Here is a 13068-nt window from a genome sequence, read left to right on the forward strand (position 1 = left end):
TAAATACATCTGAAAGAGAGAGAAAGAAAGAAAGAAAGAAAGAAAGAAAGAAAGAAAGAAAGAAAGAAAGAAAGAAAGAAAGAAAGAAAGACAGACAGACAGAAAGAGAGAGAGAGAGAGAGAGAAGAAGGGAGGGAGGGAGGAAGGAAGGAAGGAAGGAAGGAAGGAAGGAAGGAAGGAAGGAAGGAAGGAAGGAAGGAAGGAAGGAAGGAAACTGACTAGTGTGTTGAGAATGTACCCTGGCACTCACATAGAATCTGTCAGCAGAAAGCAGAAAAACAACATTTGGTTTAAAATATCTAAAAAAGTTTCTCTTATAGCTGGCCACTAAGTACAACTAACGGAAACATTAGTGTTCACCCATGCAAAACATGAAGACTATTAAGTCAGTAACAATGAGGAAAAAAGAAATGTGATTTTCAGAGTCACTATGCTGTGCTATTTTAATTATCTAGTAGTTTTTAAATGACTTACACAAGACCAAGAAAATTAGTCTATGTAAGAGGGAAAAAAAGTAGTTGATAAAAATAGATCCTGGGGAAACCCTAATGCAGGCTTACTAGTAAAAGGCTTTAAAGCAGACATCATAAATCTTTTCTAAGAAATAAAAAAAAAACTCAGTGCAAATAGTTAAGAGCAAGCCTGAGAACGATGTCTTATAAATAAGAAATTGCTAATTTTAAAGAACTAAGCAAAATCTTAGAGATGAACGGTACTATAAATAACCAAAATTAAAATTCCATAGATGAGAAAACTTGGTTGGTAAAGTGTTTGTACAAAGTGTGAAGACTCGAATTCGATCCCCAGAACCTATCTGAAGAGGTGCAGGGCATAAATCTAGACACTGTAACTGAAGAAACCACACAGTTTGGTTGCAGGACACAAAGGAGTCAAAGTGAGATTGACCAGGAAACCTTTTCCCCTGCTGGCTTTCCGAGTGCCAGGAGGGGCTAGGCAGACAGCAGAGGGAGAAAGACATCCGTGGTCTTCCTCAGCACAGGACCGTGCAGGCTACAATACCGGCCTGCTTAGGTGAGATGTGTACACGGATGCAATTGTAGTTTGACAGTTACAGAGTCACCAATCCCTTTCTGATCCACAAGAAAAAAGGATTCATCCCCAGTACTGTATCCTGGTCAAAAACTCATAGCTGTGAAGACAATATGCCCTAGATATGGGGAGACTACATGACCTAAATACTCGCTTTCATACCCACAGACCTGGGCTACTCTCAGTCTTGGTCAGAGAAGGTTTTGATTTTTGTTGTGGTAGCTGGCAGCCATAAACGCAGACACTTAAAACTAGTCGACGGGCTAAGAATAGAGGACTGCTAGTGCTTGGCTCTCAATGAGACGTCCATATCACCTATGCGCCCAAGGCTCGGGGAACACTGCGGAAGAAAAGGTGGAAGGGATGTAAGAGTGGACAGGAGTGCTTTGAGATGTCTTCCGGACATGACGTAGCAGTTGCACACGTGAACTCCATTAGCTATGTTTGTCTGCACAGGCTCAAGGCAGTCAAAACTCCACCAGGGATGGGGAAAACAAGGCCCCCCGCCCCTAGCTGAGAAGCCATTGGCTACTGCTGGCTGCTGGCAGAGGGAGAGTGGTTTTCCTTTGTTTATATGGCCGCTGGTAAGTTGCTCCAGTGGATAGCCTCATACCTGGGTACATATGGACAATAATAATTATACTCAATGGTGTATGTATGTGTATATGTATGTGTATGTATATATATATATATATATATATGTATATGTATACACACACATACATATATACATATGTATATATATGAATGAAAAGGTCATAAAGTTGGAAATGGAACATACCAAGTGGCCACCCACAGGGAGTCAGAGGAAGTAAATAAAGGTGGTATGGTGCTGCCCAGATTCAGGGTGGATATTTTGTTTATGGTTTTGTTTGTTTGTTTGTTTGTCTTTGTTTTTTTAAACTTCTCTGGAAATGTCCTCTCTTGGTCAAGGTGTGTCTCCTAGGTAACTCCAAAATCCAATCACATTGACAATGGCGACTATCCACCACAAGTCCATATATATTAAGCCTTTTAAGCCCGAGAGCTGGCTCAGAGAAATACCCCTGCTAAGCAGAGAACAATTCCCTGGGTAGGGTTAGGACCAGGATGCCACCTATCCTAGCTTGCGGGGATGAGGCTCAGGGCTCCAAAGAGGAGGATGGTTGGAAAGATGTGTAAGACACACAGGAAAGTGGTCAGTTATTTCTGGAGAACCGGACTTTGGAAAAGTTGAACTTGGTTGAGGCAAAAAATTGGAATTTCTTATATCATGATTTAATTGTCTAGATGCAAGAAAATGATCCATTCAATTAAATGATAAGTTATAATTAACTTTTAATGAATTTACTAATTCTTTTTTTTGGGGGGGGTGTCGGTCTTCAAACCTAGGGCTATGCAGTCCAGGCACTCTACCACTGAGCTACACCACCCCCCTGCACCCTCTTTTGAAAAGGGTTTTTGTTGAAATGGAATATAGAAAAGATATATTGAAAAAGAAACCTCACCAATTTGTAGAATCCTTGCTATTGCTATTTCTGTCTGTCATAAGCTCTGTCTCGTCCTTCATCTTCACCTATCATCTCTGCCATTTAAACCACACTTAGGCTTGAATTAATCTTAGTAAGCAGTTGGCGCCTAAATCCTGACCCCAGCTCAGATCTAGCATGTAGTCTGAACTGTTACTACCTAGATGCACATCCTTAAGGGAGTGGCTTCTTTTGGAACTCAGTTACTTATATGTAAAATGAATCATTCAAACTAAGTACTCTGGTCTGCTGCAAGTGGGAAGAATAACAGAAAGACACACCTGTAGCGTCAGGGGCAAGATGGTTGGGCTAGGAAGGAAGCTCTGGGAGGATGCATAATGACATTCATTGCTGCAAAGCCAGAGCTCCTGAACCAAGGCTGAGTTGCTACTTCATCCCAGCCTTTGTTCATACTGCCCTCTGCTGCTCAGACATAACCCTTCCACAAAAGCCACAAAGAACTGTGGCCTGCCAAGACGAGGCCTCGGGGACAGCTGACTCACAGGAAGTAGTCTATAGTACAGTCAGAAGACGTGAGGAACCAAGTCTGCCAAAAATATTCTGCTTCAGGGCTTCGACTATTACCCTCATATTTTATGTCTCTTCATGGCAGCGTTTCATGTATTTCAGGCTCACTCCAAACTCACTATGAATTTAAGCTCCTTCTGCCTCCATTTGTCAGGGGCTGCAATTACAGTTGTGCACACCATCCTGGGTCTGATACCCTCAAAATCCTAACCTCGAGTTTTCTTTATACTAGGCCTCCTAACAGCTTGGCATATTAGAGCTAGGTTAAGTCCTGAGGGAAAGGACAATGGCAACTACATTGTAGAGGATTTCAGAAGGCTATGGGAGGTGGGGGGAGTCCCTATCCACAGATGTGTCCAATCTTTTTGTGACATGATGTTGTCACCTAAGTTCATACTTAAGAACTAAACAGTCAAGTAACGATCCCTCTCCCGATAGCTTTTGACCAATAATGCTGATTGTAATAGTACTCTGAGCATCTCCACTTGAATATGCTTATCTGTGAGAATGGGTTCTCAAGTGTCTTCTCTTCTAGGGTTTGACTTTCCATCTCCTATATGTGAGTTATCAAGATTTCTATTGCATTTCCCAATTGCTCAATGAATAGGGTTGGATGGGATCTTGTGCTCTCAGGCCCTCTTCTACTATGACATTCTGACTTGTGCCAGATTCAGGCTGCCAAATGCTCGCCTCTTCAGGATGTCTTTTATGAGCAGATAAACATGTTCAAAGAATGTAGGAATCTTTCCCTTGAAACAATTAGATTTGCCTAAATATAGTCCTGTTCTCTCAAATGTTAAGTATTCCCAGAAGTGCCCTGCTGCCACACATACTCACACATACATACTCACACACATATGCACACACATACACACATGCACACTCACATACACACACACCTACCTTCCAGATAACAAGAAAATGTCACCCAGGCCCAGGAACAATTGATTGGTCTTCGGCTGATGTTGCATAACCTTGTCAAGATCCTCATTACTTCACAGTAGCCCAAGTATGGCTCTGCCTTCAGTCATCTGGTCCTCTCTCTTCTTGTGCTATGAGGCCAAAGTTTGCCAACTTGCCTCTTCCTTGAACTATTGATGGTGACAGTCACAAAAAACAATTGATTCTTAGCCTTTCCATTTCCTCTTCAGCACAAAGAACTTAAACCTTGTAAAAACACAACTGTTTCTGTCTGTTCCTCTCTCCAACACTTTAGCTTGTGCTCAACATTTTCAGAATGCTGTTTGGATTGGACCATGTGACAAGACTGTAGAGCCAGAAGACTTGGATTTTAATCCCTACTCTTCCATATCCTAGTAATGAAATTTTAAGTTACTTAAGCCCCATCTTTGACCAATGAATTATATCTTGAAACAAAACTGCATGAGGTATAAAATGTTCTTCTTGAGGCAGAACTTCGAAAAATAACAAATCTTAACTGTTCAGTTTTAGGATTTTTTTTTTCCTTTAAATGGCTCCATGACCACTGCCCAAGTTCAGAGTATTTGAAAACCCTGGCAAATGCCTGTGCTCCTTGCTCGGTTGCCATCCCTCCTATAGGACTTTGTTATTCTATTTTCCTACTATGAATTCATTTCTGCCAGTTCTTAATCACTGCCTATTTGGAATAACGTCATTGTTACAAGGTGAAGATTTCTCCGCAGTTCTCTTCTCAAATGAAAAAGCCTCCTGAGAGGCTCTGCCAGTGCCTGGCAAATACAGAAGTGGATGCTCACAGTCATCTATTGGATGGAACACAGGGCCCCCAATGGAGAAGCTAGAGAAAGAAGCCAAGGAGCTGATGGGGTCTGCAACTCTATAGGTGGAACAACAATATGAATTAGTATCCCCCAGAGCTCTTGTCTCTAGCTGTATATGTAGCAGAGGATGGCCTAGTCAGTCATCAATGGGAGGAGAGGCCCTTGGTCTTGTAAAGGTTCTATGCTCCAATATAGGGGAATGCCAGGGCCAGGAAGCAGGAGTGGGTTGGTTGGGGAGCAGAGGGAGGGGGAAGAGTATAGGGGATTTTTGGAGAGGAAACTAGGAAAGAGGATAACATTTGAAATGTAAATAAAGAAAATATCTAATAAAGAAAAAGTTCTCAACATAAATTTAGCCTAGTAGTGAGAGTACATGCTGGAGACTCGGGCAGGCTGGCACAGGCACTAGCCTCCCCTCCCACTCACTTCTGCGTTATGAACTTTTTTATGTTCATGACTATTTTAGTGGGTGGCATACATTTATTTTGTTAGAACTTAGTGATCTAAAGGCAGTCTATTAAGCATCTATATTCCCACAGTGATGAGATGTTAATTTTGTGTCAGTTTCCTTAGGCTAAGAAAATACCAGAGAGCTGGGATACCATTCTTTCCCAGGGGGTCTCTAAGGATGCTTGGGGAGGAAGGGGGAGGGGGATGGAAGACATCAGCATATGAAACCCTAAATCAGTGTACTGTAAAGATCAGCCTTATTCATGTGGGAACTACTACTGAGGGCCTGTGGAGGCAAAAAAGGTGGGAGAAGTATGCATGTGCTGTTTGAGCTGGGACAACCATCTTCTTTGTTTTATGACCCTGGCATCTTCTGGATGGCTGGGATGTACACTATTAGTTCTCTACCTTGACAATGGACTAGAATTATACCACTGACTTTTTCAGACTTCAAGCTTATAATCATGAGGTCACAGAACTTAGCTTCTACAACCTTATGAGCCAATCTGTCCAGAGAAATGTCTATATAACTCTATCTGCCTGTCAACCTCCTTAGGAGCCATTTCCCTGGAGAACCCTAACACAATAGAGTTCTCGAGCACTCTTGCTGCCAAACTCCAGTCAACGGGATCACTGTTTGCTCCTGTTTAACGTCCTTCTTAGCATTAAATTATCTTTATTATGAATGTTTTTCAATGAAAACTATTAAGGAAAGAACTGTTGTACCTTTTATGTCTCCAGAATGCTGGCTATGACCTCACTCCCTTAAGGATCACTTCTCAATGTGCATTTCCTAAAACCTGGAGCTGCAGAGAAGTGAACAAGAATTCCTGGAAAGAAACTGTGCAGCAGAGCTGATTGTCTAGTTAGAACTTCAGTGGTGTGGAAGGGTTGATGTTGCAGGTCCAGAGCCTAATTATAGTTTATTCTGGGCTATCTTTTTAGCCCCCTTGATGGCCATTCTAGTCCACCTGTTTCAGGACTAACATCCTGTGACTAACAGTTTAAAAACAAACAAACAAACACACAAACAAACAAACAAAAAATCTTTTGGAATGTATTAACTAACAAAACTCTACTCTTCCAGCCAAGAGGCTAAGAGTTATCAGACAGCATAAGGCTTATAACTGAGATTTCTCTGATTTTAAACTTCAGTATATTTGAAAAGCACTTTGATTTACAACTTTTTTTTGTTTTACAATAAAGACTTCAAAAATACTTCCACATTGGAACATGGAATTTGGGGTAACCTAACTTTGTGTTCCCGGGCTACAATCACTCATATTTGACTCCAGAATAAATGATCTCTTAGGACCTTTGAGGTAAACATTGTGGTTTTGCGACACCAGAGACTGAATTGCAAAAGCACCCGTCTCGGGCAGTAGAAAAACAGACTGGAAAACTAACCAAATGGCTGTAGATTATATTCCTCATAGATTATACACGGTGTCTCTCACCTCTTCTCCAGATCAGACTTGGCAGTCATCAAGAGGAAATGCTAAGATAATCTAGAACTAGAAATAAAATCTCCCATCATGAAAAGCCTCCAAACCTGGGGATGGAGGTGGGGATCGACACGCCTTTTGTTCATCTTCCAGTGGAAGCAATGGAACACACCTGAGGGCCTGCACATGTGCACGGTGGCTGCCAATCAAATATTCATAGTGTGATCTGAGTGGACTCTATTAATTCTCTCATAAAATCTCCACTGTGGCCAAATGACTTCGGTTCCTCTTTTGGAAACACTATCCAGTCCTGAATGTGGATAACGTTGGGGCAGGACTTAATGAGAACTGCCTGTGGCATACGTGCTTCTCCTCACACTGTCATGGCCTCCGGGCTCTCTCCTTACTTGAGATTCTCTTTGCTGTTCCTCCCATCCACTACCATCCCAGCCCCCTGTGCCTCCTCTTCCATGCGATGTCCAGTAAACTAACGACACAGAAAGATAAATAACAAGTAAAGGTTCTGGGAAAACAAATGACAATGGATCCCACACTCAGGTGCTAAAAACTCAATCCACTTGGAGCTCATTAAAAGAGAACTCGAGTTCCATAAATCTCTTCAATAGATAACAGCAACATTGGGCTGCTGAAATAGAAGATATGCACGATATACTAGGTAGGCCTTAGTACAAAAACAAAACAAACGAACAAAACCCAACAATCAACATATAAGCTCTGTAAAAAGTGACATTTAAAGGCTCACACTTGATCTATCTTACAGTAGCTTATTAATGGAAAATAAAATGTGCTAGTCTCTAAATATAATTTCTACACTCTTGCATTTATCTAGATGTTAGGGGGCCAAAGCATGTTATTTAAATGTATCCATAATGCTCAGTATTTCCATGCAAAGTGAACTTTTAAATAAATGGTTTATCAACAATCATGACTTCTGGTACACATTGAAGATTCACGTTTGCCGCTCTTTTTCAATCTTATAATTTTAAAAAGATCAGAATTGCAGTGATTAAGTTTTAAGTGCTACAAGATATGTACGGACAATAGGTAAATAACTGATTTAAGCATGCCTCTCAGCCTTAAATCCTGGGACACTGGCTGGTCACTCCTTGCTGTAGGAGGTTACTCCACACATTTGCTATGGAGGACACTGGCTGGTCACTCCTTGCTGTAGGAGGTTACTCCACACATTTGCTATGGAGGACACTGGCTGGTCACTCCTTGCTGTAGGAGGTTACTCCACACATTTGCTATGGAGGACACTGGCTGGTCACTCCTTGCTGTAGGAGTTACTCCACACATTTGCTATGGAGGACACTGGCTGGTCACTCCTTGCTGTAGGAGTTACTCCACACATTTGCTATGGAGGACACTGGCTGGTCACTCCTTGCTGTAGGAGGTTACTCCACACATTTGCTATGGATCTGCTTTACGGTATTAGTACCACCCCACTTGCCCAACCAGGTACCAAAAGTGTCTCCAACTGAGCCAAGTGCCCTTTGCATCTGGGAAAAACATTTGGTAGAGACTGGAGAGTGACAGAAGACAAAACCCAACGTCGGCTGCCTGCTGAAGAAAGCCGTGACTCCACGCACTTGTTTTTATGCATTATCTCAAAACACTTCCCAAGTTTTGTATTTTGCCAATAGAATTTTCTTAAGGTAGAAACAAGGCAGTGACAAGAAGATAATTTTATTTTGCTGTCCAGTTATTTTCTTAAAAAACTTTAATGCTTGATAAAATAAAACAAAATTTTAGTACCATAGAAACCTCTGACACATACGCTGACTTATCAATATGTACAACTTCAAAAACAAATGCTTCCAGCTTCAAGTGAAGTCATGCTGAACATCCAACCAGAGTCAAGCTGACGAAGTTTCCTGGGTGGCCAATATGAGCCTTGGCTTGGAAGAACTTATATAGTTAAAAAATATAAATAAGACCTTCAGAGAGTTGAGAATCACAAAAAAGAAAAAAAAAATGCTTTTAAAAATGAACTCCAGTCATCTGGGTCTGGGAAGTCTGTGTTGCTTAGCAGACACTAGCAAGCGAATGAGACTCGATGCACGTCCAAACTTCAGCTGTCCAGGACAGGTCCCACAGGTTCACAATTGATCTACCAAAACAACGGCTCCCTATGTGGCCCGTTAGGATTTATATGCCATTTTTCACCAGCTCATGAACTCCATTCTCATCGATGATTAGCGGTGCATGGAACTCTTTATCTGCCACATAACCTTCAAGGCCCTAAAGGATTGAAATGAAAAATGTCAGAAAAGGAGCAGGTGTCTGCCCCACAACACTGGCCTGGTAGCTGCACTTAACATTTAGCGTGTTATGCCAAAAGCTAGTTAGAAAGTAAGAATTTAGAAGTTAAATATTCACTTCACATGCTTTGGAGACTAGACTTAATGGCTGATTTGTGGAATCATAAGACAAATGCCAAAAAAATGTTAATTTCTTTCTTTTTGGTTTGTGTTATTTTCTAATGGACTATCTGTGCTGCTACAGAAATTCCAGGAAGATCTGTGTAAACAGAACAGTGGGGAACCTCAACCCCATAGGTCTGTAAAGTATCAGGGTTTGAACAAAGCAGATAGATGCCTAGGAGGGAAACTTACACTGCATTAAAAAAGCAGCCAGCCAATTATAAAACACTTATTTCATTTTTAAAAGCACTAATACATAGGCATTAATGGGTAGGTGAAGCACACTAAACATTATAGATTTCTGTTAATGGCACGTGGTTCATTTATGGTATGGATGAAAGACACAGCAGAGATTCTCAAAAATTCAGAAAGCACGGCTCCTCTGCTCAGGCCTTGGAGGAGCTCCTGAGGAGAACACCGCACCTTCTCTGAAACAACTCTACCGCAACCCAAAGCAACGCCAAGTCCCTGCTCTGTAAAGCTTACTTTAAACTGGTAAGTAATAAATATATTCCTAGGCTCCTAAGTGCTGATCAAAGTGTGTGCACTGTGGCATGACCTGCATGGGCTAATTAAGAGATGGACATCTTCAGATCCTTATCAATACCTCTTGGTGGCGCAGGGAAAGTGAGGCAGACTTACCTCTCCAGCATAAGAGATGAGGGGAGAGATTTCACACTGGATCGGTACATCATTGGCATCTTTCAAGCTAAGGAAAAAGACATAGGCATGTTAAAAGATTCTGCTTGCCATGATGTTTGCTAGTATGAAAATACAGACCACAGACTTCCTCTGGGGAGCTTGCAGGTAACACAATTCTAGTTAAAGAATGGAGCCTACCCTGGAGCCTCCTCTACAATAAATGTCCTGAAAGTTAACACATTATCATCATCAGACACAACTACTCGAACAAGTCCCTATTACTCCTCCAGCTCTTTATATACTACCCTCTCACACAATCTCATTTCCAATCTCAGGAAGTTCATTAAAAAGGGACTATTGATTAGACAGACATGCACTGTGTGCCAGGCCCACTGATAGGCCTCTTGACTCCTTCACGTCTATTTGAATTTTCACAAAGCACAACCTTGCAAGTCAAATCCTATCGTAGAGGAGCACTCTAGTGTTGCATTGTCCACACAGTAACCAAAGCGCTACTTAAACTGAAATTTTCAACCTTCAGCTTCTTGGTCGGAACAATCACATTCCAGTGCTCAGGAACCACAGCGACGCAATGACAACCACGTTGGACAGCACAGATAAAGAACATTTTGTTCCTTGTTCCATGATTTCCCAGTACAAGATTTTCTTATATAATCTAAGTCTCTTGTATTAGCTTATTCATGACTATGTCTCAAAGCACTGTGTTACCAACGGTGCCTTTCTAAAGCACCGGGGCAGAAAATACCAAGCAAAGACAAGGCACAGTCACCGCTTGCCAACTCTAGGTCACAATCTGATACTTTACAGATACTTGGAATTCTGAATGTCCAGACAGTCTAACAACAGTCAGTAAATAGTGTTGTCCTTATAGTCAGTCCTTGGAGAACGGTGCGATCTCAAAAACCTTGCCAACAGTAGATTCAGAATGCAGATCAGTGTGTAGACTGCTTGCCTAGCAGGCATGAGGCTCTGGGTTCCATCCCCAGCACTGCGTCAATCATGCATGGTGCTGGATGTTTGTAGCCCCGGAACTCAGGAGTCAGAGGCAGGAGGACCAGAAGTCCAAGGCCTTCCTTGTCTACATAGTGAGTTCAAGGCCAGCTCTGACTATCTAAGGGTACAATAATGGCACTCTTTATCGGACTGAAAGTCCACTTAGCAGGGGTCAACCATACCTGGAACTCAGTTTAGTCAATCATCCAAGGTTGGTAAAGTCATGGAACTCAGGAGAGGCAACGCTGGCCATCTTTCTAACTATATTCTAAATATCCATCCTCATACTAAAAGATTAGCATAGCTCTTATCTCTCTCTCAAAAACAAAAACAAAACCCAAACAACCTCTCTTTGCAACAACTAGTCAAAACACAGAGAAAAAGGGCATGTGGGTGCCCTGCCCCGATGAATGCATGTACAACTCCTGTAGCAAAGGCTCAGGGAACATCTCAGAGAGGAAGCGGACAGACTTTAAACTCCAGAGAATCAGGAAAACTGTGATACTGTGTCTCCTGAAAATGACAAGGAAGCTTCACCCGTGACACCTGAACAATATGGCTGCCTGAACAAGGACAACATCAGTAGCCATGCTAACATGGAAGGGAGAACTCTCACGTGATTCCACCCCCAGACAAAGAATTACAGGCAACAAAGGAATGCTGGGAGCAGGAGAAACAGTCTTCCCAGGAATGAGCCCTCTAATTGGTGATCCAATACCAAGTGGTCAGCTCTAAAATTATAGACACACAAATAACACTAAAGGGACTAGGACGGAGCAGGCTGCTCTAAAATTATAGACACACAAGTAACACTAAAGGGACTAGGACAGAGCAGGCTGATTTACAGATTTAGGTACTTACACCTGTGTGTGTGTAAATTTACATAGATGTGCATATATACAGATACAAACATAAATACATGCATACATATATACATACATTCCTACATCAACAAGAGACCATGATTTTGACAGAAACCAAAGGGGGTTGAAGAGAGGAAAGAGAAGGGGAAAGTGATACAATAATATTTTTAAAAGATAAAATAATTTGAAAAAATGATTTTTTAAAAGAGAAAGGAAGGAAGGGAAGAAAGGAGGGAGGGGCAGAAGGAGGGAGGGAGGAAGGGAAGATGAGAGAGAGAGAGAGAGAGAGAGAGAGAGAGAGAGAGAGAGACAGGCAGATGGAACATGACTGTATTCCCAGCACTTGACCACGAACTTCTCTTAAAAACAGAAACAGTCTTAGCAACAAGTAGATGGCACACACAAAACCCAGCCTCTTTGTAGCCTCAAGCTATGGTCTCTCCTCTTCCAAGAATGGCTCCTAAAGCCAGTCAGAGGCCAGTGTTACTAAGTAGGTCACCTGAGTCCACTCAAGGCACTCTATGTTCTGTTCCAATGCCCGCAGCCTGCTGCTTCACTCATGAGTCGCTATATAGTAATGGAGACCAGTCTTGGGAATAGTCCAAGTTATCCCAATCACAGCCCCTCTGACTAAAGACACCATACCCACCCTCCAAGTTTTAGCACCAGCTCCAACATTCCCCCCCTCCTCATTTCATGACTGCTTCTGTTCACTGATAAACGTATTAGATGCCTGCACATCCCTGTCTCCAAGAATAAATATTACGCATGCCACATGTCAGAATAGTCTCACAGTGCCTGACAACATCTCTTAATTTTTATGGCTGTGCCTTGAATCCCAGTAGGCTGTTAGGAATGACTAGTCTCTCCTGCGTCGTGTGGATACTAACTGCAGCTGCAGGCTTGGGAGCTTGCTAGAGAAATGACTAAACCAATTCCAAAGGGAAATGACAGTCTAGTGACAAGAAAAGAAGCTAAGGTCTCCCCACATAGTCTGCCATATTCTTATGACAAGGACCTTCTGACCCCTCCGGAGAAGCTCAGTCCGACTAAACCAAATATGGAAAATGAAGGCCTAGCACATTGGTAAGACGCACAGAGCCCAGGTTAGTTAATCCCCTGAAGGATTCAGTCACTATGATGACAGTATGGTTTTGAACCCAAGAAACAAATCTAAAACTGGTCTGAATATGTAACGTCTGTTCCTGCCCCAAAGTGATAGTCCTTGAATCCAAACAGGAAGGAACTAAGAAAACAGACTTCAATAGGCAAATTCAGAGGCCCTGAAGAAGAGAAGACAGGACGGTCATCACCAAACCTAGACACTCAGCTTACTGATGAAATGGCCCAATAGCCAGCTG

At 42.1% G+C, this 13068-nt stretch overlaps 1 protein-coding gene across 6 annotated transcripts in view; it reads right to left on the bottom strand.

The window, feature by feature from the left end:
• Positions 1-7656: 7656 nt before the first annotated feature.
• Uap1 (UDP-N-acetylglucosamine pyrophosphorylase 1) overlaps positions 7657-13068 on the bottom strand; it is a 33742-nt gene continuing 28330 nt past the window's right edge. For 3 of the 6 annotated variants that reach the window (NM_001305046.1, NM_133806.5, NM_001305045.1), the window contains 2 exons: positions 9831-9897; positions 7657-9006 (listed from right to left, as the gene is read on the bottom strand). In NM_001305046.1, the coding sequence (NP_001291975.1) occupies positions 8914-9006; positions 9831-9897 (160 nt within the window). In that variant the 3' untranslated portion in view covers positions 7657-8913. The remainder of the gene's footprint in view (positions 9007-9830; positions 9898-13068) is intronic. The other 3 variants (XM_006496607.4, XM_006496606.4, XM_006496608.4) reach the window with 1 other exon arrangement.

Source organism: Mus musculus, chromosome 1, assembly GCF_000001635.26.
Source record: "Mus musculus strain C57BL/6J chromosome 1, GRCm38.p6 C57BL/6J".
NCBI classification, from domain to species: Eukaryota; Metazoa; Chordata; class Mammalia; order Rodentia; family Muridae; genus Mus; species Mus musculus.